The sequence below is a fragment of the Falco rusticolus genome, chromosome 5, assembly GCF_015220075.1.
Source record: "Falco rusticolus isolate bFalRus1 chromosome 5, bFalRus1.pri, whole genome shotgun sequence".
In the NCBI taxonomy this organism is placed as follows: Eukaryota; Metazoa; Chordata; class Aves; order Falconiformes; family Falconidae; genus Falco; species Falco rusticolus.
This window is the reverse complement of record NC_051191.1, coordinates 41259562-41286949: the sequence shown is the minus strand read 5'-3', so window position 1 is coordinate 41286949 and position 27388 is coordinate 41259562. Positions and strand designations below refer to the sequence as shown.

General features: G+C 38.1%; 2 protein-coding genes and 1 long non-coding RNA gene across 11 annotated transcripts; 2 read left to right on the top strand and 1 right to left on the bottom strand.

Annotated features, from left to right (window-relative positions):
* Positions 1 to 12739, bottom strand: PUS7L (pseudouridine synthase 7 like). Of its 2 annotated transcripts, XM_037388058.1 has the most exons (9): positions 12672 to 12739; positions 11400 to 12360; positions 10564 to 10723; positions 8761 to 8956; positions 7007 to 7105; positions 5408 to 5489; positions 3588 to 3865; positions 1805 to 1858; positions 1 to 1167 (listed from the first exon to the last, which is right to left on the bottom strand). In XM_037388058.1, the coding sequence occupies exons 2-9, from the start codon at positions 12316 to 12318 to the stop codon at positions 844 to 846; spliced, it is 2112 nt and encodes a 703-aa protein (XP_037243955.1). In that variant the 5' UTR covers positions 12319 to 12360; positions 12672 to 12739; the 3' UTR covers positions 1 to 843. The 2 variants fall into 2 exon arrangements, with proteins under 2 accessions (XP_037243955.1, XP_037243956.1); XM_037388059.1 differs by lacking the exon at positions 12672 to 12739 and having other exon boundaries at positions 10564 to 10709; positions 11400 to 11531.
* On the top strand, positions 1865 to 5395 carry LOC119148210. Its single transcript, XR_005104331.1, has 3 exons — positions 1865 to 2975; positions 4116 to 4117; positions 4704 to 5395. It is a non-coding gene; the product is annotated as an uncharacterized LOC119148210 (long non-coding RNA).
* Positions 12147 to 27388, top strand: IRAK4 (interleukin 1 receptor associated kinase 4). 8 transcript variants are annotated; one of them, XM_037388064.1, is made up of 12 exons: positions 12147 to 12254; positions 13276 to 13445; positions 14508 to 14653; positions 14969 to 15169; positions 15941 to 16101; positions 16809 to 16873; positions 17170 to 17284; positions 19537 to 19646; positions 22773 to 22956; positions 23713 to 23775; positions 25525 to 25683; positions 25783 to 27388. In XM_037388064.1, the coding sequence occupies exons 2-12, from the start codon at positions 13285 to 13287 to the stop codon at positions 25813 to 25815; spliced, it is 1398 nt and encodes a 465-aa protein (XP_037243961.1). In that variant the 5' UTR covers positions 12147 to 12254; positions 13276 to 13284; the 3' UTR covers positions 25816 to 27388. The 8 variants fall into 8 exon arrangements, with proteins under 8 accessions (XP_037243961.1, XP_037243962.1, XP_037243958.1 ...); XM_037388065.1 differs by lacking the exon at positions 12147 to 12254 and adding an exon at positions 12811 to 12918 and having other exon boundaries at positions 25783 to 27373; XM_037388061.1 differs by lacking the exon at positions 12147 to 12254 and adding an exon at positions 12897 to 12995 and having other exon boundaries at positions 25783 to 27373.

Genomic DNA, 27388 nt, shown 5'->3' with positions numbered 1-27388 from the left:
TTTTATGAAAGTTAACTGCTTTATTTAATTAAGAAAAAAATATAAAAGTCTTTTTCCAGGGACAATTCCATTAACATTTTTTTCCTACTGTAAGGATTCACAGTAACAGGAACAGTCCGTATCCTGTAAACAATAAAACAGGGGTTTGGTATTATTATACATGGTTTTGCAGTTATGTTAATTACCTTGTCCTGATAAGCTTATTTGAATAGACAGTAACAGCTACGCACTACTTAATCCTGAAATGTTCAGCTTTAACTTCAGTTGGAGGATTCATCAGATGTCTGATGAAGTATCAGATGACTGGTTATGTTGACTCAGCACTTTTACCTTTTAACATCTGGTGCCTGAACGCAATGAAAACAACATACTTCGCAAAACTCAGTACAAACCTCTTTCCAGTTAGATACCTGTAGGCTGCAAAGTTTTAACATTGTTTGAACAGCATTTAGTATAAGCCATTTTTTAAAAAATGACTATGAAATAAAAGATACATTTGTTTGCTGCAAATATTTTTTCCAGGATTTAACTTTGCAAGTCAGATGTCTATGCAAATATGAAATTCATGCTTGCAGCCCGTGGCTTCTTTAAGTTCAGTTAGATCTGCCTGGCATAACACATAGTTTTAGCCCACTGAATCCAAGCGTTTGCATTTAGGCTTTGGAATGTTTTTGGAACATTCCAAAGGATTTTGGTAGGTTTTTTTCCTAATGAGTATGAACCGAAATCTACCAATTTTTCCTGTTACTGCCTCGAACCTGTTATTCTCCCTTATTTTCTTGGCATGATGCATAAACTATCACCATTGTATAATAATCCTGCAATCTTTCATTAACTGGAATCTTAAAAGTTACATTTCATTATTTCTCTCAGACAGACTGTTGCATAACATGAAGGATCAAGGTCAAATGATATATGAAGAGAGGCTTTTGATTCATGCAGATGGCTGCCTTCAATTTTGATTCCTTTTTCACCACCTTCCAGAAAATATGACAGATTCTGAACGGTTTTCAAAATGGGTCTGTAGCATCCAGGTATATTCAGTTGTAATGGAGCCACTCTGAATTTGCACATCTGCAGCTCATCCTTAGAAAGCCTTTCATGGTACCATTGCCCAACTTTATTGCTGGGATACTTGATACTATGTCCCACCATTGGAAGAACCACCTTCAAAGAAAAAACAAAACAACAAACATATTTGAAATAAAGGCCACAAATTCCCCTTTAAATAAACATGATTACAATTCTAAATGTGTCTAAATCTTGTGGTTTGGAGCCTCAAATAGTAAAAGAGCAGCTTCTCTTGTGAAATAAAGCATGCAAGGCAGGTTTCTTGGATGTAATTAAGGCAGAAAAAATAATCAATGTATCAGGATTCCTAAAACAAAGTAGAAATATACTAACATGAATTTCCTTGCTTGTTGGAAAGATACAGCAATAAAGACATTAAGTTGCCTGTGTAAGACTTCACAGCTATGCACTCTGAACCTTCAGAAATTAGAACGTCAATGGCTCTTGAATGTTTTTCCAGTAGACTGAAAAATTTTTCAAAGTGTTTACATGCAGTTTAAAGACAAATATTGCCATATTGCAAATGACACTGTACTTAGTTTTCTATTACAAAGTAAATATTTTCTCCTCTTGTTTGTTGTGAGAGTGGAGGTTAGTTCACATGTGTTTTCTTTAATGTGCATTCTGGTAAGGAAGAAGACTGCGCCAGTCAGCTTGATGACATCATTTTTAAAACAAAACATTTTAATCAAATAAAGAGATCAATAGCTCTGAATGTTTCATAAAGACTTACTTGGTTTATAGAGTATTTGCTAGCTGACTCTTCTGCAGCAGTGACTACATGAACCTAACAAGACATTTAAGAAGAAAAAATAACTTTTTTAAAAATAAAGCACACACTTTATTTTAGGAATTATGCACTGCACTTCCAAACTGGTAAAGGATTCTAAGGTTATTTGACTGCTATAAGGACAATTACCTATTTCAGGTGTGAAAAATAGTAGAGGTGCTTACTATAAAGTAATCTATTTACTGGTAAATGACATTGCAATATTTACTGATGCTAGCTACCACTAATTAGCAAACTATCACTCCAAACTCACATTCTTTGAAGTGCTGAAGTTAAACAGTTAACTTTGAGTTTGAAGTTAACTGTGCCAATGCAATTTTGTGCAACATCAGCAAAGGCAAAAATACTAAGAAAAATGTTTTATATTAAGAATATATCTGTATTAAACTCAATAACCTAATACTGAAGTTGATACCTCTGCTCTTCATTTCATTTGATCTACTTATTTTATTAACATTCACTCTCAGAAATATTGTTGAAAAAAAAATCACAATGGAAACAGAAGCTACTCTACAGGGACTGGAAGTTATTCAGTAACTTTTCAAGTACTCTTGCTTTCAAATTTGTAAGATGTTCACCCAAAAGAAATGAGATACACTCTGCCTATGCACACACCTATTTATTCTTCAGTAAAACACTACAAAATGCTATGCTTTATCTGATGATCAGGAGAAAGACAGAATCATAGAATCGTTTAAGTTGTAAAAGACTCTTAAGATCATTGAGTCCAACCGTTAATCTAGCACTGCCAAGTCCACCACTAAACCATGTCCCCAAGCACCACACGTACACAGCTTTTAAATACCTCCAGGGATGGTGACTCCCAGGCAGCCTCTGCCAATGCTTGTCAACCTTTACAGTGAAGAAATTTTTCCTAATATCCAGTCTAAACCTCCCTGGCACAACTTAAGGCCACTTCCTCTTGTCCTATCACTTGCTACTTGGGAGAAGAGACCCAGCTGCTTCCACAATAAGAAAAAGGTATGCTAACCCTGAAAGAAGAGATGGCTTCAGAATGAACTTCAGCATGCCAAGACCTGGGACCAGACACTCCACTGTTGGCTTTTGCTCATTGGCTTGCCCATGGCTCCACATGGAGCACCCAGGTGGTGCTGTGGGCAAGCAGAAGCACACCCTTGCCCTTTACTACATTCCCAAGAATACTGCTGCATTTTTTGATCAGTTGCTAACAGTTTAGACCCACTGTCAATCTATTTTAATTGTCTGAGTAAGTGAAATTGTGCTAAACATGCTTTGACTGTGTAGTTGCAACAAGATTACCAATTCAGTCTGAGGCCACCTTTCACCATGGGCCTACATTCATTAATATATATAATGGGAAGGTCTGACCTGGAGAGCAAAACTCTGATCTGGCCTGACTGATAATACCAGCACACCTGGAATCCACTGTGAAGGTTTTCCCCAGTCAGATCCTAAGAAGAGTATTATATACCATGCAGGCTAAATTCTTGCATATATAAATTCTGACATTCTGTTCCTTCTTCTCACTTGAATAAAATGGTCAGAACAGATAAAAGCTGCTAATATACATCTAGCTTATATGCTTATTTACAGTAAATCAAAACCGTTTTTTTCACCTTTGTCAATATTAAATATTTTAATGAATGAACCAAAATGAAAGTATTAGAATACTTCTGAGTATGTATTTAAATGCATTAAGGTGGTGTGTTTTTTTTTTAATAAGAAAAGTTTTGTGAAGACTCACCTTGTCATTCAGGGAAACGCTTTCATCTTTTTCTTCTGAGAAGACAAGATCACCCTCAACAACTTTTGAACCATAAATCTTCAGCCTATATGATGCTGCTTCATTCCAAATTTTACTGCAATAAGCATGGACATAGAATATGCGCATGGAATGGGGAATATTGAGCCATCCTTTGGTACAACCTTCATGATTTACACCATAGCGATTTAAAGCTCGTAGCAACATCTTCTCTCTCACTTTAAATTCTGGCAGCATCACGAGTGTGCCTTTTGCATCTTCTGATATAAACAAAAATAACCATGTAAGTAATCCCTGATTTTTCAAATATTACCTGTCAAAAAAAAATACACTTAAGAAGATTAAATCATCAGGTACAAAAAAATAGTGTCAGTCTAACTTCTTTATGCTGACTTCTAGGTTATTATTTCCATTCCTTCAATGTGTCATGTTAGACAAACTTCATCTTACATGCATATCAACACAGTCCCATGAATTCTACTCTATTTCATGAAGTATAAACTAAACTAGCTGTCATTCAGTTATTCAGAATAGTTTGCATTAGTTATTTCTTATCGAGACTTACTTCATCACTCCAATGTTTTTTTTAGATTAGGTGACTGAAAGTAAAAACCAAGGTATAAAAGAACATTAAAGCTCTACTTCACATCATTTGAGAACATGTATTTCATAGGGGGCAAACCCCACATCTTTATCTTAAAGCTGCAAATTGCATTGGCCACTGGGAAGTCTGAGCCTCAAACAAGATGAAAATACATTTAATCAGATTTGTACTACATTATACAAATGTTGTATACTTAATTTTTAAATTAATTAATTTAATTTAATAAGTTTATGTAAACTTAATTTTTTACATATTTTATCATTACAATTGATTATGTGATGAAGCCTTCTGTAGTAGCCTTTTACCTTTTGCTTTCAGGAAAAGGCAAGCAGCTGTTTTCAGGGTCCACATCAATGTCTTTCCATGCATCATACAGCAACATATACCACAGAATGATTCATCTTACATTTTTTATAAAATGAAACATATCTGTGCCTCTTGAAACTATACATCATAGTTGTCCTGTCAATCTACAGTGATAGAAAGGCTAATAGATGTGGAATATTTGAAAAGAAAAAACATATGAAGTTGAGAGCAACTTCAAATTTTTAGTTTTGGAGAGAAAGTTAAGTTGAATGATAAAAACAATAGATATGGCAGAGCATTTTATTCAGCACACTTCTGCCTTTGACATATTTTGTTCATTTTAGTTCAAGACACAAAGAAGGTAGAGCACAGGAGAGCCATGGAAGAGATACCTAATTAAAGAGATGTAAAAGCAAAGCCCAAAGGTGCAAAAAACAAGAGCTAAGATGGTTACAGAAATCTCAGAAAATTATATGACCACACGTGTTAAATGTTGAGTATGAGCTGGGACCCTCAATCCTGTATACTTCCTTTATTAGTGAAAAGAATTTTACATTTCAAAAGCAGACAGATGGAAGAAGGCTAAAATTGTTTTGATAAAATTATCTTAGTCTTGGTCTTTTCCAGCATATGCCACGCAGTGGTTGTTTCTATACTGTCTTGCAGCTTAAGTACATTAGTTTTCCACTATTTTGCAAATTTAGAGCCTCATCCTCATCTCATTTTTAACTCTGCTGAGAGTTTAACTCTGCAACTCTGCTGAGATCCAAGGAATAAGCTATAAGTGGTATAAAGCAGCAACAAAATAAAAAGTATCTCTCTGGGCAGCAACACCTTATTCCCTCACAATACGGACCCTGAATAAATACATAGACAGTTTACCTGGACATACCAGTTTGAAGAAAGTATCTTTTTGCATTGTTTACAGGGTCATCAGTATCTTCAGGTGTGAAGAATAACTTCACAGCTTTCACCTTTAAAGTATAATATTAATAACTTCATAGGGTTTGCATTTACATATAATTATTTGTAAAATAAACAATCACACATCCAACTCTGTGTTAACATATTCCGCAAGCTCTCAAAAATCTATCCCTTCTTTAAGGTCAAACTCAAGTTCTCCCTTTCACAGTAGAAGCCATAAAGAGCAAACCAATGTGGTTGAGTACCGTCTCAGATTAAAGCAAGGTATTAGTCACACAGAAGACACAAGAAAGCTTTCAATGCTCTAGGAGAAATTAGTCTTCTCGAACATCCAGTTACAACTCCTCTACTTTGCAATGTCATCAGTCCATCCTGCACAGAAAGGGTCCTTCTTTCCCTCTTGCATGTTTCATGCAAAATTTAAACTGAACACTTTCCAGTCTTACACAGAAGGACAAAAAACTTTTTTTTTTTTTTATTCCGATCTGTATCGGGTTAGATGACACTGTGACAGGGAGAAAGCTACACTAACCTCTGCTACTTGCAAAACCAGTAGAGCCACACAACTCTCTAGCACTTATACTGCAACATCTGGTTCTTGCCCTCCCCTGTATTGGACTGTGCACGCATATACTGGCACATTTGAAAAATACATAGTAGCTGCTACATGTTTTAAATTAAAAAATAACTGAGTTAAGACTAGAGATTTAAATCATTACTCTTCAGGGACTGGCACCTGGTACCAACTGCTAGCATACCAGAATTCAAAAAGTCAGATACACCAAGAGTAACTTCTATGGGCTGCCCTCAAATCTTGATTCTTCTTATATTTGGACTTCTGACTTTTCTCAGAATAAAAACATATTAGAAGACAAGGATACTTAAGTATTCATTTGACTTTCTAGTGTCCAGTTCTGTTTTAGACCTGTGCCAAGTACTATACCATATACATTGAAAAGTATATGACTTATCTTATGAATTATTGCTTAGGAAACATGCTCTCCTTAGCTTACATGGGAGCAATCGCTCAGAACTAAGAGTTTGGGAAAGTAGCCAAGGAATAATGGAAAGCAGAAATCTCTTCTATAAAGCAGATAAATTACTATTGAAAAAGCAAATCTTTTCACATGATCCTACATAGTATCTTGTGACACTTAAGAATATATAGACCCCCAGCAGGATAAAGAGGCTATAGGTTAGGGGGCAATCAGGACCATGAATAAACATTGTATAGATTGCTTCATTTTATTGTTCAAACATTGTACGGAATGCAGCCACTTTCCTGCCAAGTGGCATGTTGACAGTCACAATCACATACCAAACACAGACAGAAAAATCACTTCCTGAACTATTTAAACCTGCATCTGCCATTTAAAAAAGATTTTGTTCCTGTATGAAGACCTTCATAGTTATGTTGTTGTCAAAACTGATCTAGCAATTACTTACAGCACACATATGGGTTTATCTCAGAAATGGTATTGTTCACTGGGAAGATCAACTCCAGCACTAGCAACAGTGATGTGAAATTAACTTGACAGTAACTACTTAAATTACAAAATGAAACTACCATTTTTTCATTCAGTAACGCCAATCCTATTTGATCTGTCTGAACATTCTGTCCTTGTCCAAATCGCTGAGGTCCATAGTAATTTACAAAACCTTTTGTCTAGAATGATAAAGAATAAATATGTTAAAAGCGTGAAAGTGTCAGGCCCATTTAATAAGACTAAGCATACAACACACATACATCTACATTTACATTCAAAATGCATACAATTTTTTTTAATCAGAAGTAATATGTAACAAAACTGTAACTCATTACAATATTTTAGCACCTAAATTGGAAATATCTAAAAAGACAACCAAGTTCTATCATTGTTTTTACCTTCATTAAAAATATAGGTAAATGAAACAAAATTGTTTTATATAGTTATTATAAATGCAACTACAGGCCAAGTCACAGTAATTAAGCTTTTTATATGCATCAAAATCTGAAATCTCTACTGAAGTAAATGCACCATAGCACAGGTAATAAACAGTAAACACTCTCAGACAATTTTTCTTAAAAAAAATAATCTTTTTTCACATGTGATCATTTCTATTATTACGATAGTAAAGACCAAGAGTGAGCACTTTTGCTAACTGGGATTTTAAGCCTCTTGAGGAATTCTAGGTCACATATAGGCAGTAAAATCACACCCATGTGATACAATGAGAACATCTTTTTTTAGGAAGTAATAAGTATATACGGAGCAGCAGACAAGTAAAAAACATACGGTATTTGTTTTGGAAATGGTTATTCAGTTCAAGTTATATAACCTGTGGACATCCGTAAGTCCCATATGTGATTTTTGTTTTCATGGAAGATGACAAATCTGTATTTTGGGTTAACACACATGCTGGTTTTGTCATTCATCATCTGACCAGTAAGATATATCTAATAAAGCTAGACACATAATCACAGGAATTTGAGTTCATCTTCTGAACGGCAAAATAACAAAAAAGTCAGATGGAGCACAGAGAGAGAAAAAAGCATTAAAGTCTCATCTGAATGCTTCAATAATAAAACTAATTTCCAAAATACATGTAATATACTTTTATTTTGCACACTGGTTAGTTTTTATTCAAGTCTTTATTCCTGGACTAATCTTCTTAAAGTAATTTGTATTATGGTTATTACTCAGAAAGATAGGGCACGAAAATTACTGCTGTACAAAACACCATAAGGTTAGGGGGTTTTTTTCTTTCCATTATTTGCTTTTACCTTTCTCAGTGGTTTAAGAATGTCTGATGACGGGGTTTTATTCAGGCACTAAGGATAACAGCAATCAAAACCCACTCAGTTTCAGGGGATCTTCTTTCTCTGCTACGAACATTTCACATGTATTTATGCCATGAAAGTCTTTCACCTGAGCCGACCATGCACATCCTCACGTGACCAAAAAAGGCGACCAGTTGACATGTGTAACTACATTCTTTCACCCTGTCAACCACCATAGTGAAACACATCACTTTGGTTGGCCTTAGGTCTGTGCAGCAACAGCTCATGTGCCCATACCCATTTGCTACCAAACTTCCCATCTGTCTTGCTGCACCACTCTGGAACACAGAATGAATTCACTTATGGTCCCTCCTTGGAAGACAGCTTTACTCTTGATTCCTTAAGTAATGCAGAAAAGATGTAAACCAGCAAAAAGCATCAGAACTGGGAAATATTACCATTATTGTGCAAGTATTACAAGTATTTTCTTTAAATTTAGTGGGTTTTACAGCACAGAATTAAAACTCTGTTCATTATTGGCAACCATAAGGCCTTTTTACCTCAACATTTTCCATTGCTTCAGCTATTCGCTCTTTCAAATCTGCAGAAGAGTCATGACTGTGGTGTTTGAGATCTCTCACAACTATATCAAAGTGATTGCCCTTCAGCTGACCAAGTCTAAGGTGCTGGCATGCTGAATGTATGTTGTGTATTCTCATGCCCTTTTTTTCCATTTTACTTCCGATTTCTTTCAACCTGCATAAATAATTGGAAGAAATTATGAACAATCCTTTACTAGAGCTATCAACCTTCTAATAAATGTCGTCTTCACTTTTGCTAGAATTAAACCCGTTTTTTTAAAAAAAGTGATTTAAAGAGATTATTATGAGAAAACCAAATCAAATGCATAGATAGAAGTCTGAAAATTTAGTTAAGAGTCCTGAAATATGTCTTACATGTTTGCTTCATTTGCAGTTATATTCTGTAGCTTCACAGATACTGGAACAAAGCAATTAATTAACTTTCTCAAAGCAGCTGCACCGAATTTTGCCTTTTTTATTGAAAACCAAGTAATTTACTCTTCAGTCCTAAAAATCTGCTTTTCATTAAAAAAAAAAAAAAAAGTAATGTGTTCTAGTAGACTTCAAAACACAATTGCTCTTTCTTGGTCAGCCTTAACAAAAACAATCTCAGTGCACTGATTCTCTGGGTATGCTTGCACATGCTTGTAATTGGAAACACAGCTGACATTCAAGTATTTGCTCTTTAAAGTATCCACTCAACCTTTTTGTTCTTATGTGTAAGTAATATTCAAATCAAAGGAAACTTTCAGCACAAGAGCTTACATTTTAACCAGTATTTTAATAACTTTATAAACTACTTGTTTATAAAATGTATTTATTTTCCCTGTTATGCTAGTGGATTGGGAGCATTTAACTATTTTACTTAATCTTTTAAACATTAATGCAAAGTTTTGCTAATTATCTCCTGAACAACTGGCCCTGCAGCCCAGTTTGCAGTGGAATTTCACTATTGATATATATTTATGTTGGTAAAAATCCTAAACCCATAAATTCTTCTTTCCTTTATTTGTAAAGTGTGCTTTGTTGCTAAGGCCAAGACCTGCTAGAAAGCTAAAGGTGAGGAAGAAATAAGTTACAGTTTTGACTCCAGCTATTTTTTTACTGTTACTATGGCAGAACTTAATAGATATATTTTTCACCCACTGAATTGGCTAGAGAGAGTAATAAAAACGAAAAATGGAAAGGCACCTCCTGTATTATTGACACATTACTCAGAATGTATTTCCTGCCCTCAGGTTTGGTGATATCTTCTTTAGTCTCATGTTTCTAAACTGGAAAATACAATAGAAGTTGATACTTAACACTCAAAGACAGCACCTGTCTAAAGCATATTTGTAATTATTTACTTCAATTTTGTAGCTGTAAAGCTTTTAAGTTGTTGTCTGTGGACCACAAGACAATACTTCGATAATATGTGGAAACCTGTTGCATCATGTAGTAAATACATCTCAGTTTTAGCTAGTGGATGGCATTTAAGAAATTGGCAAGTGGATCTGTGAGCATGAATTGGAAGGATATCATGCCAGACAATACAGCGGTTTTGTATTATTAAAAATACAGAGATAAGCAAGACTTTTCTTTAAATTCCAACACTGACGGATTTCAGCACTAAGCTGTATATTCCCTAAAGCCACAAAATATTAAAGCCAATTCCACTGTGCCCTAATACAGGAGAAGGGAAGATATATCAATAAGAACATTTTCAAAGACCGTACCATGTTGATACTTATAAACATATTAAAATACGCGCTAAACTGAAAGCACCCAGATTTCATGTACCTCTCAGGAGTCACCTTCTTCACAACCATGGGTTGATAAGTAATAGCCTTCTTATCTTTGATGCCAGTGTAACTGAAGTCTGAAGGAAGAACACCAAGTTCGGCAGCCAACAAGCCAATTGCTTCTAGTGTTTCTAGATTTTCTTTCTGAAGGGTGAAAGCTGAAACAATCATCTCAGAATTATTAGGAATTTGTACTTCTAAATCATACATATGTTCTGCCATGACAGATGAGCAGGTTCTTCCCTTCAAACTAGAACAGGATGGAAACAGCAAAGAAACAGTCCTCCCACCCCACAAAACTAAAGGAAATGGGACTTTCTCAGTATTGAAAGAAAAAAAACAAAGGCACAGCACATAAAAGTCTTAGAACAACCAGAAACCTCTGATGCCTTTATAGTACCGGCTAAAATGCAACACAATTCAACAAACGTATTGACTTATTGCTAGAAACATTCTCTGTATCAGAAGCAACCTACTTTAAAGAATGAGATCATAAATCAAATCTGACCTTACTAACTCGTCCAACATCTTGGCATCTTCTAAAATCCCCCAATTACTTCCAAGGGAAAACTAGCACACAGTGAGTAACACAGTGCTACGACCAAAAATTGTAACCATTATCACTGAACAGTTTATGCAAAATCACTGCAGTAACTTGATTCATCCGTTTCATTCTCCAGTGATGTAAGTACACTGCATGTACTTACATGATTCATTTCAGCATAAACAATGGATCAACCAGGCCTATATATCATATAAAAATGATTCCCACGTTTCAGTCATACTACAGAATGCCATAATGCCTTACACTGTCACTAAATACGTAATATTTACCTGTATAAAGATCTTGTTTTTCATGGAAACCACCAGCAGACCTTTTTCCGGACCAACTTTTTTCTCGAAATCGTACCATTATTGACATATTTGGCTTATCATCGACATCTGTCACAGTAAAAGACTTTGTTTCTACAAGCCTTCCAAATTTTCTATTGATAAAGTGGTGAACTACTTTTCTGTGCTCTTTGTTTCCATCGGGCTCAAAAGAAAATGTAGAATTTTCCAGCTTTGCATCTAAAAATTTAAAGAAATCACTTGTTTCCTTTTCAGTCACTAACTGACAGAGGTCTCTGTAATCAGCATTTCCTTTTACAATCATTTCGTTCTCTTTTGTAACAGTGACCAGAAAGGGGAATGCCTGCCTGACAGCACTGTGTAACTCGGCTCGAGTTTTCTTGTCCAGCACAGGTCCCAGCGAGAGCTCCCTACTGCCAGCCTCCGCATCATCTCCCAAGTCCCACGAATTCTTCAGATCACAAGCAAATCTATGAAGCAGCTCACTCACGGGTTTGCCTAGTAAGGAATCCAATACGCCGGCTCCCCGGAGGCCAGCTCTGGGTTCAGCTTCGCCCATCTGCCGGTTTTTGCCAGGGGACGCAGCGCAGCCACCCCCCGCCCGGCCTGTGCCGGGACCCGGAGGCCCGAGCACCCCGTCCGGCCCGGGCACCCCGCCAGGCCCGGGCACCCCGTCCGGCCCGCCCGCGGCAGGCCCCGCTCTCGGCCTCTTGGGCTGGGGCGGGCACGGGCTGCTTCGCTCCAGCCGCGCTTCGCTGGTTTTCTGAAGCCATTCAGCCTGGGTGTCCCTAGGGGAGTGTTCAGACGCCTCGATCTCTGTCACTATGAAGTCACTCGGTGAGTTTTTGATCGTACCGCAGAAGCCAGCGTGACCAGTCAGGTAACTGAGGGAGGGGAGCATGGCCCCCCCGCGCGCCCTGCTCCCGGCCAGGGGCCGCTACGCCTGCAGAGGAGGAACCAAAACAACGGTCAGCTACTACGGGAAAGGCTGCTGAGAGGGAGGCAAGGGGCAGGGAGGCGGGGCGGGGGAGGCAAGGAGCAAGGCAGGGCAAGGCAGGGCAAGGCAGGGCAAGGCAGGGCGGGCCGCCGGCACCCCTCCCATCCCGGATGGCCGTTACGGGCTGGGTCCACGCCACGGCCACGCGGGGCGGGACCCGCGCGCGCGCCCCCAGTCCCCGCGATGCGCCGCCAGGGGGCGCCACGACCCCCCTTCCCAACGCCCTCCGCACCGGAGAAGGGGCCCCGGGACGGTACCAACTCCTGCGGCCACGCGGGGAAACCGAGAAAGCCGGCCCCCCCCGCCAACTTCCCGTCCAGCCATGGGGCGCGCCGGAGGGGGCGGGGCATCTCTCGGGCGGCCTATGGGAAGGCCGCGTGGGAGGAGAGCACTTCCGCCGCCTCCCTCCCGGCAGCTGCCCCGTCCCGGTGGGGCCGGCGCCGTCAGAGCTCGAGTCGCCCCCTCTGAAAGGGGCGGGGCTGCAGGCGGGGCGGCAGACGTGGCGTAAGGCGCGCGGCGCGGCGCGGCGCGGGGTGGGGTGTGGGCGCCGCCGGCCGGAGGCGACAGGGGTGGGCGGTGAGGTGGGGTGGGGTGAGGTGACCGATTCCCGCCGCCGGGTGAGGCGGCGCTCGCCAGCCGGGGACGGTGTGCGGGAGCTGCGTGGTGGGGGGCGGCTCCGGCCGGGCCTCGCTGGGCGGCCGGGAAGCGGCTGGCGGGTCCGTGAGGAGGGGGGCGGGGGCGGCCGCCGTCGGGTGGGGAGCGGAGCGGAGCGGCGCGGCTGCGGTGCCGGGCCTGAAGCCGTGGTGGGTTGCCGCGGCCCCGGCGAGCCCCGTCGGTAAGGGCGCCGTTTGTGTGCCGTAGGGAGTGAAGATGAACAAGCCCGTAACGACTTCGACGTACGTCCGCTGCATTAGCTATGGGCTCATGAGGCGGCTGGCAGATTTCATCGATCCGCAAGAAGGATGGAAGAAATTAGCAGTCGACATCACCGACCCGTCCGGTGAAAGCAGATACAACCAAATGCATATAAGGTCCTATACGGAAGTCATGTGACATAACCTTGTTTGATAGTCGTTTAACGTAAATACCCTTGTCCATCCCATTACTGTAACGTGTTGCGGTTTATGTGCCAGCAGGTGCTTACATCCTGCAGTACTGTTTCTTTAGGGAACTGAAAGTGATTACTCCTCATTGTCCAGTAGTTCAGTTTTCAGACAAGGTGTAGCCAAAGAAAACAGAGTAAGGAAACTGGAATTAATTACAGCTACAGGCACAGGTATTTTTAGTGATACAGCATTGGCTGTGTAACTTCGTGTACTCTAGACACATGTAAACATTGACTTCGTTGTGCCTGTTCACGCAAGAACAGCACAAGAGAACTGCACTGTAACTCCTCATTTGCAGTTCCCAAGAAAATGCTCAACAAATGTTGGAGCCCGAGGCCTCAAACTTACAAGTTTGAGAGGTAACATCAGTGGTATTTTTATGAGCACCTTGTTGCTTCAAGGGCTTGTTGAATCCCTAAGCTATTTCAAAGATTATGGGATTTTAAATACCCTACATATCATCTGGGGTTTGCAGTCTTTCTAGTGATTTTAGCTTTAAATCTTTGCCTTTCTATGACAACAATAAATCAGGAAGAATACTGGATCTCAATTTCTGCTTAATGCCTATCTCAAAACATTCAAAATGAAGTGTGAATGCCAAATGGATGGAAAACACTTGAATTTTTTTCCATTTGATCTGGCTCTGACTTGCCCTGCGTCTGTCTGATATTTTGTTCTCTGTTAGTCCCATGTGCCATTATATTATGGGTCCTGGACAAAATGTTGAAGCCATCTATGCATATTTTTCCCTTAGTTTTTACCATATTTACCATATTTTTCACCTGAATTTTCTTTAGAGTTTTGTTTAGTTGCATTTTCAGAAGATTTGTAATTGTACAGTGCAGATGAGTACATTCAGAATATTTTTTTTTTGTAATTTAATGTTTTTCCCTTCTTTATAGCTCTTGAGGTGTGTGTCCCCCTTTGCACACACCAACCCCCGCCCCCCTTTTTTTTCTTTTAAATGTTCTTAATTTGTCTTTTAAGGAGATTTGAGGCATTTGTACAAATGGGAAAGAGCCCCACATGTGAATTGCTTTATGACTGGGGAACAACAAACTGTACAGTTGCTGATCTTGTGGATCTGCTGATTAGGAATCAATTCTTAGCACCAGCAAGCCTTTTGCTTCCAGGTAACTGTTATTGTTGTACATGTTGTACTGTGTTCTCAGTTTTCTAAGATGCTACAGAGCTTCACAGCAACTTGAAAATCAGAAAGGATTAGGTCAAAATAACCAAAAGTGGATATATTTTCCACTTTCCTTTATTTGTAATAATGGTTTAAATAAGAGTTTCAAGTTGAAACAGAGAGTCCTGCAGTTTACACATGGTGGCAGAATATAACCTTCTCATGATGCTTTTGTGTCCCTTAGTCTTAGTAGATGCTAGCATTAACGTTGCTTGTGTTTTCTGATTCCTAATGTAGTTTTTCTAAATTCCATTTTCAGAAGCTGTAAGGACGGCACAAGAAGTTACATTACCTCTTTCTTCACAGGAAACCTTGTCTATACATGAAAAACAACTGCCTATACAGGAAAAACAAGTGGCATCTGTAAAGCCAGAGTACTTGGCCCAGAGTACTGAGAAGCCGCATTCAGTTCCTTTCTGCTTAAGTGAAGAAAATAGTAGCTTACAGTCCAATAACACAGGTAGGCACTTAGTTTGGTAGCTAAAGTACAATCCTTTTTGCTGGTCTGTCCTTCACCCCACATGAAATAAATCATAGCAATGCATTAGAGTAATGACTATATTCTTATCATCGTGCCTCTAGCGGCAGCGGCATCTTGCTTTTGATCTTGGTCTGTGTGGCTGAATTTGGCTTGGATAATAAGATGTCTGGATATGAGATGCACCTTGCCAGTTAGGTGGCTGCTGTAATGGAAAACTTGACTTAGTAACATTGCAATTTATTTTGTGCTACACATAACTCTGTTGTTCTTTTTTGGTACTGTTTAGCATCTTGTGTTGTAAAGCTGGATTTTACATTTCAGAAATTATTAAGAATATTGGAGAAAAGATGACTAAAGCAAGCATTCTAGGCAAGTATATGGCTGGCCTGTTCCTTCCTAAAGGTTCACTTTTGAGCTGCTGCCAGAAACATGGTGTGGTCTAGAGACTTTTTTACATCTGATGCAGTGTGGCTTTCTCTGTGATCTGCTGCACATTTAATTTCTATTACCAGTATTATGAGTATAAAAAAAAAATAGAAAACTGCTACAGTGCTAGTTGTGAAGAACATGATGCATTTCATTTTTTTCCTGGTATCTTCAACACAAAACTGGAAGTAGAGCTCTACTATGTCAGGATTTGTGTGGTAGAAAGCTTTTTGTTTAATAGAACTGAAGCAGAAAGTCACTTCAATATACTTGTTCCTTAAGTGAAAAAGTAGCTTTGTGCTAAATGGCAAATATGTCTTTCAGATTTCCATAATTTTTGGTTTCGTGACTTGGAAAGTGTTACAAATAATTTTGATGCGCGACCAGAATCAGCTGGAGGCAATAAACTGGGAGAAGGTGGCTTTGGCGTTGTGTTCAAAGGCTTTATCAATGGCAGAAACGTGGCTGTCAAGAAGCTCGTTGCTGTGAGTTGTTCTAGGCATTTTTCTTTTTAATGACTGTGTACTTCACGGTAAAGACTTGTTTATCTGTGGAAAGTGTAGAATAATACACTTCAAAAAGTGTCACATAACTAATGTTAAACATTAGTTGGGCTGAGAACCTTATCCTGTAGTCCCATGAGTGCTGTGATTTGGCACAGTCACCAGAGATGAAGTCTTGCCGTTTCTGTAGCTCTCCTTTGAGTCGCTCAGTCAAGTTGTCTGGAAAAGCAGAGTGTTCCCCCAGTTCCCCTCCCTCCCCTGCACATGGGAAGTGGCAGAACGGAAGGGATGCTAGAGAGATTTCCCTTTCAGAATACATGAGTAGTTTACAAGCTAAATAGGTGTTATCACAGAATTTTAGTCTTTGTAACCAATGGTTTGTGTGAATAATTTTGTAATGCGTAAGTCCTATTAGTGGGTAACTGTAGTGAAGTAAGATAAGTTGGTGACTGTGCTGAAACTGTTATCTATTTGTCCAATAATATTGTGTTAAGGAATTAAGAATCGTTTTCTGATACTTTATTTTTGAGTTGAGTAAAAAAAATAGATAATATAAAAAGTTAAGTAGTTGTTATGTATAACTAATCTAAAGAAAGGCTTACAATTCTGTTGTTTGGGGGTTTTTTTAATGAACATCTATGCATTTTATTATGGCCAGCGATATTAATGTCAAATACTTCCTTTTGTAGATGGTTGATGTTAGTGTTCAGGACTTGAAACAGCAATTTGATCAAGAAATAAAAATGATGGCAAAGTGAGTAGTGTTACACGATGTTGTTATAGTCTTTCATGGGCATCTGAGTTGGCAGATAACATGTTAGCTAGTGTGATCACTTCTTTTTGTCTTTCTAGCATAACTCAAGGATTTTCATGTTCAGTAAGAATGCTTTATATACAATATGACTATTTTGTTTTAAAGCACCACTGCAGAAACCTGACTGTGTGCAGTAGGGAACAAGTAACTGGGGATCCAGTTCCTTCTGCATTGTATTTTCCTCAAATGTTGGGAGTCTTTCAGAGCATATACAAATATAATTTTTTTTGCTATAGGTGTCAGCATGAAAATCTAGTAGAATTACTTGGTTTCTCAAGTGATGGTGCTCAGCCATGTCTGGTGTATGAATACATGCCCAATGGTTCATTGCTCGACAGACTTGCTTGTCTGGTTAGTAAAAACTTTTCTAGCTTCCTATTGTCTTACTTTGCTAAAGCATAGATACCTATGAAATGTCTTTGAAACAGTACTGAACTATAATGGCCAAACAATGTTTTAGTACTAAATTCTGTTCTAGAAGACAAACATGATAACATGTATTCTTCCAATAACATTTTATACAAATGTTTTAGACACATTAAAGCAAGCTTACAATACAATGTCACGTACCAGTACCTGAAGTGGCACAGGAGCTTGGACTTGCTATGCCCACATGGAGCAGAGCAGAGGGTGCTGTAGTATTGTTCTTTGTTTTGACATTGGCATGTTGTCTACTAGTTCTTGAGATTCTGCATTGTGAAATTGCCCTTTATTCATTGACCTTGTGATAGTGGTTATAACACAATTTTTGTAGTCTGCCTATCTCTTTCTGAAGGGCCTAAATAAATGGGAAATATTTTTTTTAAAATTAGTGTTCTGTGTAAATGTAATGCTTTTTTTCTCATTTAATCAAATGACGTATCTTCTAGCCTTGGCCTTTGATAAATAATAAGTTGCTTTGGTTTTGGTGAGGCAGCTCTGTGTTTGAAGGACAGAGTGATACCAGTAAACTTAACTTAGTAGATAAGTGTCCATGTTAGTTTGTTGAAGTAGTTAAAAAATCTGTTTTATACTAAGGAAGTACAGCTTCTGAGGTTGTAATATGGTGAACACTTTAAACTGGTGCTACTTCAACCCCCTATGCTTCCAGATCTAATAAGAACTGTTGTTTTTCTTTTTTTCTGCCCTGATCTTCCTGTTGTACTGCTCAAGCATTGTCTCATCTGGAGAAAGAGCTGGGTTAGGGAACTGATCAGGCTTAAAAAACGCTTGGTGTAAAAAAAAATCTTTGTCACCTGGAGACATTTCCTCTGCAGGACTGCACAAATACTTCTGCCCCAATGGGAAAGAAGTGGTGTTATGATAAGAATGAGTAGCAGTGGTTGGGGAAAGGACTAGATATGTTTGGTAGCACTGCTGTCTCAGGTTGGTTTTGTTGATTTGCTTGCACACGCTTACACATGTGCAAATTAATTATATTTTTATAACTGAATCAGTGCAGAAGAGAGAATACGTTAAACTTGCACTGCCTTAAGCAAATCTGTAAAAATGAGCAGTGCTTGTCAAGGATGTATGTGAAAATGCTCATCCATGTAACTTTGGCTGTTACCATCAAGTGAGCCTAAAAGATTGGTGGTATTTGAAAGTTAAAGTAGAAATAACTGAGCCCTTTACAAGGAAGAGACAAACTTAAGTTATAAATCAGGAGTCCTCAAACTTTTTAACCAGGGGGCCGGCGCGCGGATGCAGTGGCAGGCAGTCATCTTGGTTTCCCCCCCCCCAGCCCCCAGTGGGGGAGGCGGGGGGGGGTCTGTAAATACCGGGGGCCGGATTGAGGACCCTGGGGGGCCGTATCTGGCCCATGGGCCGTAGTTTGAGGACCCCTGATATAAATCATAATCTAAATCAGAATCTTTAAATCAGAAAGAGTCTTCTTCTGATAAAGTCAAACAGGTGAGGAATGTGCATTCTTGCTGATAAATTAATTTTGTGACTTCACTGGACGTGTTTGAGGCATGAAGGTCTTGCTTGTGTCATCTTCTTGTCTGGATTTGAGGAATAGGCACGGGAGGTGGTAGAATGGTGAGATACTCCAATCTTCTTTCCTTGGCCACTGACAAGATTAAGAAGTGGTTTTGAAATGTAAGGTTTTGAAATTACTTCTAAGGTCTAGTTAATAACATGAATTGAGCTAAACTCTTGAAACGTGATAAATCCAAAACCACTGGAAGATCAACTTCTCATTGTTAATAAAAATATTGATTGCTTTGAATTATTTGCTTTGGGTTAAAAGGCTCTGGTATATGTGCCAGTACAAGGTGGAAGATGCAGTAGATACAGATAGTTCTTTGCAGTGCAGCTGGCCTTGTAAAGTCATAGTCAAATATTATCAAGACTACTTTTTGCAATGGGCATATTTATCTAATGCAACATGCATGGGGAGGAACTGAATGTGACACATGCATGTGTTTCTGTCCAAGTAAATTAGGAAGTGTACACTATTAGTCTTTTAAATTATTTACTTGAAAATCACAAAATATAGCAAGGAGTTGGTTTTGGATTGTGGGGTTTTTTGCGTGTTTTGTTTTGTTCTATGTCAGTATATATATATATAAATAAAAGATTTTCACTTTTATACTTGCCTTTCTCCCTTCTTATTCAAGGACAATACTCCACCAATTTCTTGGAATACAAGATGTAAAATTGTTCAAGGTACAGCAAATGGCCTGAACTTTTTGCATGAAAATAATCATATTCACAGAGATATTAAAAGGTAAAAGCTGCTGAGTATCGCTGGCTGAATTTTCCCTGTTTCCTTTTTTTCTTCCCCCCCCCCCCCCTTTTTCTTTTTCTTCTTCCCCCTGTTAAATTTGTTTTAGAGACAACAAATGCAAGAAGCATTGCTTCAAAGAGGTGATCTTTTCTGCAAGTGACATCCATCACCATAATCTTGTCTGTGCCACAAGGACATGACCAGTACAGACTTAAAATCATAGAACTGTTTAGGTTGGAAAAGACCTTTAAGATCATCAAGTCCAACTGTTAACCCAGCACTGTCAAGTCCACCACTAAACCATGTCCCCAAGCACCACACCTACATGTCTTTTAAATACCTCCAGGGATGGTGACTCTCATGGCTTCCCTGGGCAGCCTGTGCCAATGCTTGACAACCCTTTTGGTGAAGACATTTCTCCTATCATCCAATCTGAACCTCCCCTGGTGCAACTTGAGGCCGTTTACTCTTGTCCTATTGCTTGTTATCTGGGAGAAGAGACCGACCCCCGCCTCACTGCAGCCTCCTGTCAGGCAGCTGTAGAGAATGATAAAATCTCCCCTGAGCCTCCTTTTCTCCAAGCTAAACAACCCCAGTTCCCTCAGCTGCTCCTCATGAGACTTGTGCTCCAGACCCTTCAGCAGCCTCATTGCCCTTCTCTGGACACGCTCCAGCACCTCAATGTCTTTCTTTTAGTGAGGGGCCCCAAACTAAACACAATATTCAAGGTGCAGCCTCACCAGTGCCGAGTAAAGGGGGACCATCACTGCCCTTGTCCTGCTGGCCACACTGTTTCTGATACAAGCCAGGGTGCTATTGGCCTTCTTGGCCACCTGGGCACCCTGCTGGCTCATGTTCAGCTGGCTGTTAACCAACACCCCCTGGTCCTTTTCCACTGTGAAGATTTCCATCCACAAAATTTTGTATTGTAATTCTAATTTTTATTGTAAATGTAATTTGTAAAATGTAATGTAAATTTTAATTTGTATCGTAATCTGTTACTATCAGGTAGTTAGTTGAGTGCTGTGAGAACACCCAGAAGTTCTGTTCTTTCATAGCTGCTGCTAATGAAAAAGCTGCTGTTAGAGAATATAACTTCTTACATGGGGAGTTTTTCAGATGAAAACCCACCTTTTTTTGGTTTGGGGTTTATTTTTTTTTTTTCCTGGAACATTTCCTCAGTGTTTAATTTGATTTACTACTTTTTATTATGAAGACAGTAAAATTACTTCAGTCAGGTTTATGAAGTTCGTGGTTCTTAAAGATAATCTGTGTTTACTTGTTTGTTATACCAGAATGTTTTTTAGGGCTATCAGAGCTCGAAAGAAGTGAGGACTTTGTTACAGGGTTTGGTCGTTGTTTTCTGGTTTTGTTTTTGGGTTTTTTATTTATTCATTTACTTCTCCTTCCTTGCTACAGTTTGTTACATTGTTGGGGTTTTGTTTAATACAAAGCAGTCCAAGTCTTTGAAGAAAAGCCCCGGATGCCTTACTCTTTCTGTGAGTTAAGAAGGAGCAACTGACTGATTGGGTGTCATGGATAAATGTTTCAATAGCTTTCTGGCTTCTGGCAGTTCTGCTAGATGTAGGCCACTTTGGTTTTGTGACCTTCCAGCTTGCAAAGAACAAGTTTTTGCTTCGGCTTACTCATAGAATGTACTTGCTGCTGTGACAATTTATGTTTCTTCTTTCTTTCCTGCTTAAGCCTCTGGACAAGTTGACTGGAAGAGATGCATTTTTTCACCTCATGCTACTCTGCCCTTCTAACTGCTGTGATCATATTACAGGATTAGGTTTGGTTTGGTTTTGTTTTTGCTTTTGTTTGGATTCCATTTTGCAACTTCTTGCACTTGCAGTGTGCCTATTTCAATAAATTTGGTTGGTGTTGTTAATAGTGCTGCCACTGCTAGCTAAAACTTCAATGAAGAAATATCTAAGATTAACTTCAGTCTTCATAACCACATAGGTACTAGAACAGCTTCTCTATAGAGTAGAAGGGACATGACTGAATGGGTATTTGAGTTGTCCATAGTTTTTTGGCTTGGTTATGCCCAGGAAATAGTTTACTTGGGTCTTGGAGCTTGATAGTTGCAGTAAAACTTGCTTCTGTTCTGCTTTTTGTGTTGTGTCAGAAAAGTGACCACTCTTTGGGCTTGACTCATATTGATAAGCAGCTTAGATTTATGAAGTTGTGATCATGATCGTGTTCTTCCTTCTTTTAGAGTTGAGCTTTAAATACGAAACCAGTTGGCAGATGATGCCTTGACTAGTGTTTGGCCTTTTGCAGTGGTCTTATATTTAACAGTATTTGCACCAGTTCTAGCACAAAGTGATCTGTTGTAACGTGTTAATTTTGTTGATAAAGTCTGGTGAACAAGAAGGGGAAGTTAGAAATACAAGTTTCTGGTTTTGCATGTTTTATCTGGCTATGTGGTTTTCTTACAGTTCCCTTAAGGGGGTCAGAAAAGGAGGATTACACAAATGTTAAATCAAATGCTTTTTAAAATGGCTCCAAGTGCTACAAGTTTAAAAAAAACACTAAAAGATTTATGCTTTAATTCATCCCACTGAGTATTTTATGAAAGTGTTAAGGTCTTTTAGATGAGTCTCATTCTTCAGCGTTTTTTTTTAAGGGAAGTAAAAGCTGGAGATCAGTTGGAAACAGCACATACATTATTCCAGCATTAACAAGTTTTCTGTTTCTCTTCCAGGAGAATAAGAGTATTAGTATTCATTTGGCATGGGAATTTGTAGTGATTGACATAGTATTAGATAATAGATATAAAAACCTGCTTTTGTTAGTTCTGAGTAGAGATTTAGACAGTTAAGAATTATACTGTGATCCAGTACCAGTTGATCAGAGCTAAGTATTCTTTATTATTCTTTTCAGAGAAAGAGTATTCAGATCCAAAACATGGGTATAACATAATTGGTCTCTTATAAGAAATATCTGTATTTGTAGGATTTGGGGGGGGTGTTTGTTTTTTTCTCTTGGGTTTTTTTTCCCTTTTTTTTTTTAATGCATGCATGCATGCTCAAGGAAAACATGGATGGATCTGGCCAGCCAGTTCTAGATTTATTTCGAGCAATTTTTTTTTTTTTCTTTTCCCCCTTCCCTGTCCTCCAGTGCAAATATCTTATTAACTGATACATATATGCCAAAAATTTCTGACTTTGGACTTGCAAGAGCATCTGTAACATTCACACGAACAATCATGACTGAAAGAATTGTTGGAACAGCAGCCTATATGGCGCCTGAAGCTCTGCGAGGAGAGATAACACCTAAATCTGATATCTTCAGTTTTGGAGTAGTAAGTAGAACATGGGAAGCAGTATATAAATATTTTTGTAAATGATAAAAGTATATGAAATAAAGAATATCTGAAATTAAATAATCTACTCTGATGTATCATTTTTATTTTTTCCCAATAGATGTGCTCTTAATATAGTGTTTCTAAACTTTGATTGGTTTAATATAGTAAAATAACATTCCAAGTTCTAGCTAAATGTAATTTGAAGTATTGTGGAACATCATTTCTTCTTGCATAGTAAGTCGGGCTGGGAAAAAAAATTAAAATGTTCCAAAATTAAGTGTGGTTTACTATATGTCAGCACCAAAAGTATGCTGTCCATGTGCAATTTGCCTTAAAGCTGAGCAAAAAAGACATGATCTCAGTATTTGGGAGAATAACGTCCATTCTGAATAGATCCAAGATTCTAATTGTCATTGACCACTTTCTTCATGGCATTTAGTTTCACAGGGAAGTAGGCCAGGCACTGTGTCTGAGCACTTTGGAAATCTTCCAGCCTTCTTTGAAGCAACACAGTGTAGAGTGAGAAAAAATTGCTCTGAAATTCATAGGCCACACTGCTAATAACAGTTAATGAAAATAAAGGCAGGAATGACAGCAACAACAATCAATTGTACTGAGAGCTATCTTTGGACAAATACAGATCCTGTGAGCATTGGTTTGAAAGACAGGGGGTCACATTCATTTTTCCAAATGGTATATATGCAGAGGATTACTCTGTGCTTCATTTTCTCATCCGATTTATTTTTCTTCTAGGTCTTACTAGAAATAATAACAGGTCTTCCTCCAGTAGAAGAAAACCGGGAACCACAGTTACTGGTATGTTCTTTTTGCTTTCTCCTCCCCTCCCCTTGCTCTAGGATCACTTTATATGAAATCATAGTCAGTTAACAGATTCTGAGACAATCAAATTAGTCATCAAAATGTGTAGTTACGGAGACAGCTTTTTGTCAGACATTGACTTAGACATGAGACTGAAACAATTCTCTTGATTAAAGATTGTTCAGTTCCCAAGGTCATCTCCTTCCGATCCGATACTGTAATTCTCTTTGGTTTGGTACTGGTTCTTATTATAATACCATTGTGCTTTATTAACATACTCTTGTTATACCCAGATACCATGAGAGTTCCTCATTCAGCAGAACATTTTAAACTACTCATCTCAAGTTGTTTCTTTATGGTTCTTTGTACTTTTTACTATTCCCGTATCAGTTTTCATCATCTTCAACTTTACGAATAATTTGCAAATACCTTGTGTTTTTAACCTTGGGGAAGTTTGGAATGTATGGTCTGGTTTGTAGGGTGCGGGAGGAGTGGGTTGAATTTTGTTTTCTTTATTACCATTCAATTAGTAATTCTGTCTACTAATTAGGAAACAAATGTCTCGGAGGTCGTTCTTTTGAATTACAAATCTTACAAGGCTATTCTTAATTTAGCTTAAAATTAATTTCTGAACTATTTAATCCAAGGTTTTTGTAGAATATGTTTTACATAAACATTTATTTACTAAGTATGAAATAGCATTGAGGTTTGGATTGGTTTTGTTCCATACTGTTTAACAGCAGATCACTTTCTTTCACAGCTTTAGGAATACCTGCGTACTATTAATAGAATACCTGTGTACTATTAATAGAATTTTTTTCCCTCTAAGCTGTATCTTCTGGGGTGGCATAATACTTATTCTGTTGAGCTCTGTAAAGACCTTGGAGAGCTGAGTTCCTGTCAAATTGAGTCTTGATGTTTGGGGGTTTTTATAAGACAGCTTTTTCAGAGACAGGATCTAAAAAGGAATATAAAGTATGATTTGACTGGTACAGTTTATCTTTGTAAGGTGCTTTTGGAAGCATAAAGAGAATGGTCAGTACAAGATAATGTGGCATCCTTAGCTTTGAAAATTTTGGGGTAGTTGAATGTGAGTCAGCAATTTCAGACTGACCTGTAGAGGAAGGCAGAAGACCTGTCTACTTACTGACTTTTATTTCTTACTGCATTTACCATACTGACTTGTCTGAGAGATTCCTCAGGGTTTGTGATTACAGATAACACATTTCAAGTGTGTTTGAGCTGGAGACCTTTGGACTAAAACAGATGTAAAAATTAATTTCAGTGTAGAAGTTTCCCCTAGAATATGGAAAGCCACTGGGACTGGTGACAGAAGGCATTAGTTTACAGAAAGAGGCTGTGGGTTATTTGTGGGTTATTAAGTAAACATAGATAATTTATGTTGATTGTACTTCTTTTAAAAAAGAGACAATACTAGGAAACTGAGCCTTGAACTGCAAGAAAGTTAAAGCTGCATGATGCGGCTTAAAGAAAATTGCTTTACAATTTTGTGATAACTCAATTAGAAATAATGCGTAATAAAAACGTATAGTTAATTTATAGTGTTATAGGCTGTTTTTGCAGATATTGATAAATAATTATGCTGCTGAGCCATTATATTGTCTAGAAAAGTGGTTGAGAAAAGAAATGAACACTCAAAAGCAAGTGTTCAAAGTGTTAGTGTGGAATACGTAATGTTCAGATGCTTAAAATTTTATCTGCTCATCGGTTCAAACTGTCTTATAGTTAAGTATCAAAGATGAAATTGAGGATGAGGAAGCAACTATTGAGGATTATGTTGATGAAAAGATGAGTGACTGGGATGCACCTTCGGTTCATAAAATGTATTCGATTGCTAATCAATGTCTGAATGAGAAAAAAAACAGAAGGCCAGACATTAAGATGGTACGTATGTAGTCTTTCAGATAAAAAACTTAATTTGAGTCTGTGTAGTGTGTGTGGTTACAGTATCACTTATTTATATTTCTGTCTGTTCTCTTGCAGGTCCAACACCATCTACAAGAGATAAAAACTTGATGTGTGTTTCTTCTGATACATAAATGTTTTTGTAATGGAGTAAATACCAGTAGCAAATACTTTATTAGTATTTAGTGTGACATTATCAGCTTTTCTGCTTTCCAGAACTTTCTGGTCTGCATGTAAGGTGTGCTGTTAGCCTGTCACCATTGTGCTGTTTTTGTTAACTGAGCAGCCTTTTCACATATCCACTGGGCCCTTAAAATGAGAAAATTTCTTTTGTATTAACAGATTGCGGTGCTGGTACATCTCCACAGCTTTTTAAAATGCATTTCTATATTAGAATCTATTTAATTCTTTTCATTTACAAGTGCCAAGTATGTCTGCTGCAAAGGCATATGTTAGTATCAGGGTGGAATGTTTTTTCTGCAAATTGCTATCTTGATCAGGTATACTAGACCTTTTTCTGTTGAAGATACAAACATTTAATAGATATAAATGGCACTTATGTTGCCTTTTAGGGAAAGATTGAAAACTTTATTTGGCGTTTTAACTTGAGAGTTTACATTATTGCCAGTGGACTGGTAGCATTTGTGAATGTGACTTTTTCAAAAAGTCTTCTCAGGATTAGTTTTAGTCAAAGGCTGCAAGATATTCTAGGCTGGTTTTTGGTTTCAAGGATTCTCAGGCAAAATTATCTCACAGTGTTCATAGGAAAGCTTAGCTACTTTGAGTATTTTACGCTTTAGGAGAAGATTCCATATGGATTATAAATACAGATGGCTTATTATGTTGAAGGGGCCAGAATAATAATAATAAAGACCAGTTCTGCATTTTCCTTAGTCAACTAATTAAGCTCTTTTTTTTTTTAAAAAAAAAAAGTATATGTATTAATAACTAAAAATTAAAATACACTTTTTTAAAAAGCAACATGGAAAGCTTTCTAAAATAGAGACATTGACAGATCAAAGCAGACTATAAATGGAATGAAGGTGAATAGTAAGATTCCAGATACTTTGGATTTAAGTAGGTATGAAAATGCTACTATTTGAAATGACAGAGGTTATTTTCATATAAACCTTTTTTTTGCACTTCATGAACTTTTTCTTGACAGCTTAGAGGTAGGAAAATAGTCTGGCTTACAGCTAAATTTTGAATTCCATGATTGTCAGAAAAAAAAAAAAGGAAACATTGAGAAATGATCAGACTGCATTCAGGGATATATATAGAGAGAGATATATATATATATTTGTAGAAAGCATGTGATTTCTAACACTTCCATTTATATCATTAGATCTCTGGCTATTAACTCAGTCTGTATTGCCTTTTCAAACTAATGGTTTAATTTAGAAAAAGGTATCCACCTAAACAGCTTCTAGTTTTATTGAGCATAAATTGTTAAAATCCATTAACATAAATAAAAACTTTGCATTATCATTGCAGATGATTATTTCTGCTATTAAAACTCTGAGTTTTGGGAACAATAGTCATTTTATGTTGCTTGCGTTTCTGGTAATATGCTAATGTCATTATATGGAATGTACAGCTCTGGACCTGGTCTCGTGCAGAAAAAAACCTGCTGTAAAGCTAAATCAGAATAAAATCTGCTGCAGCCATTCTTCAGTTCCAAGTA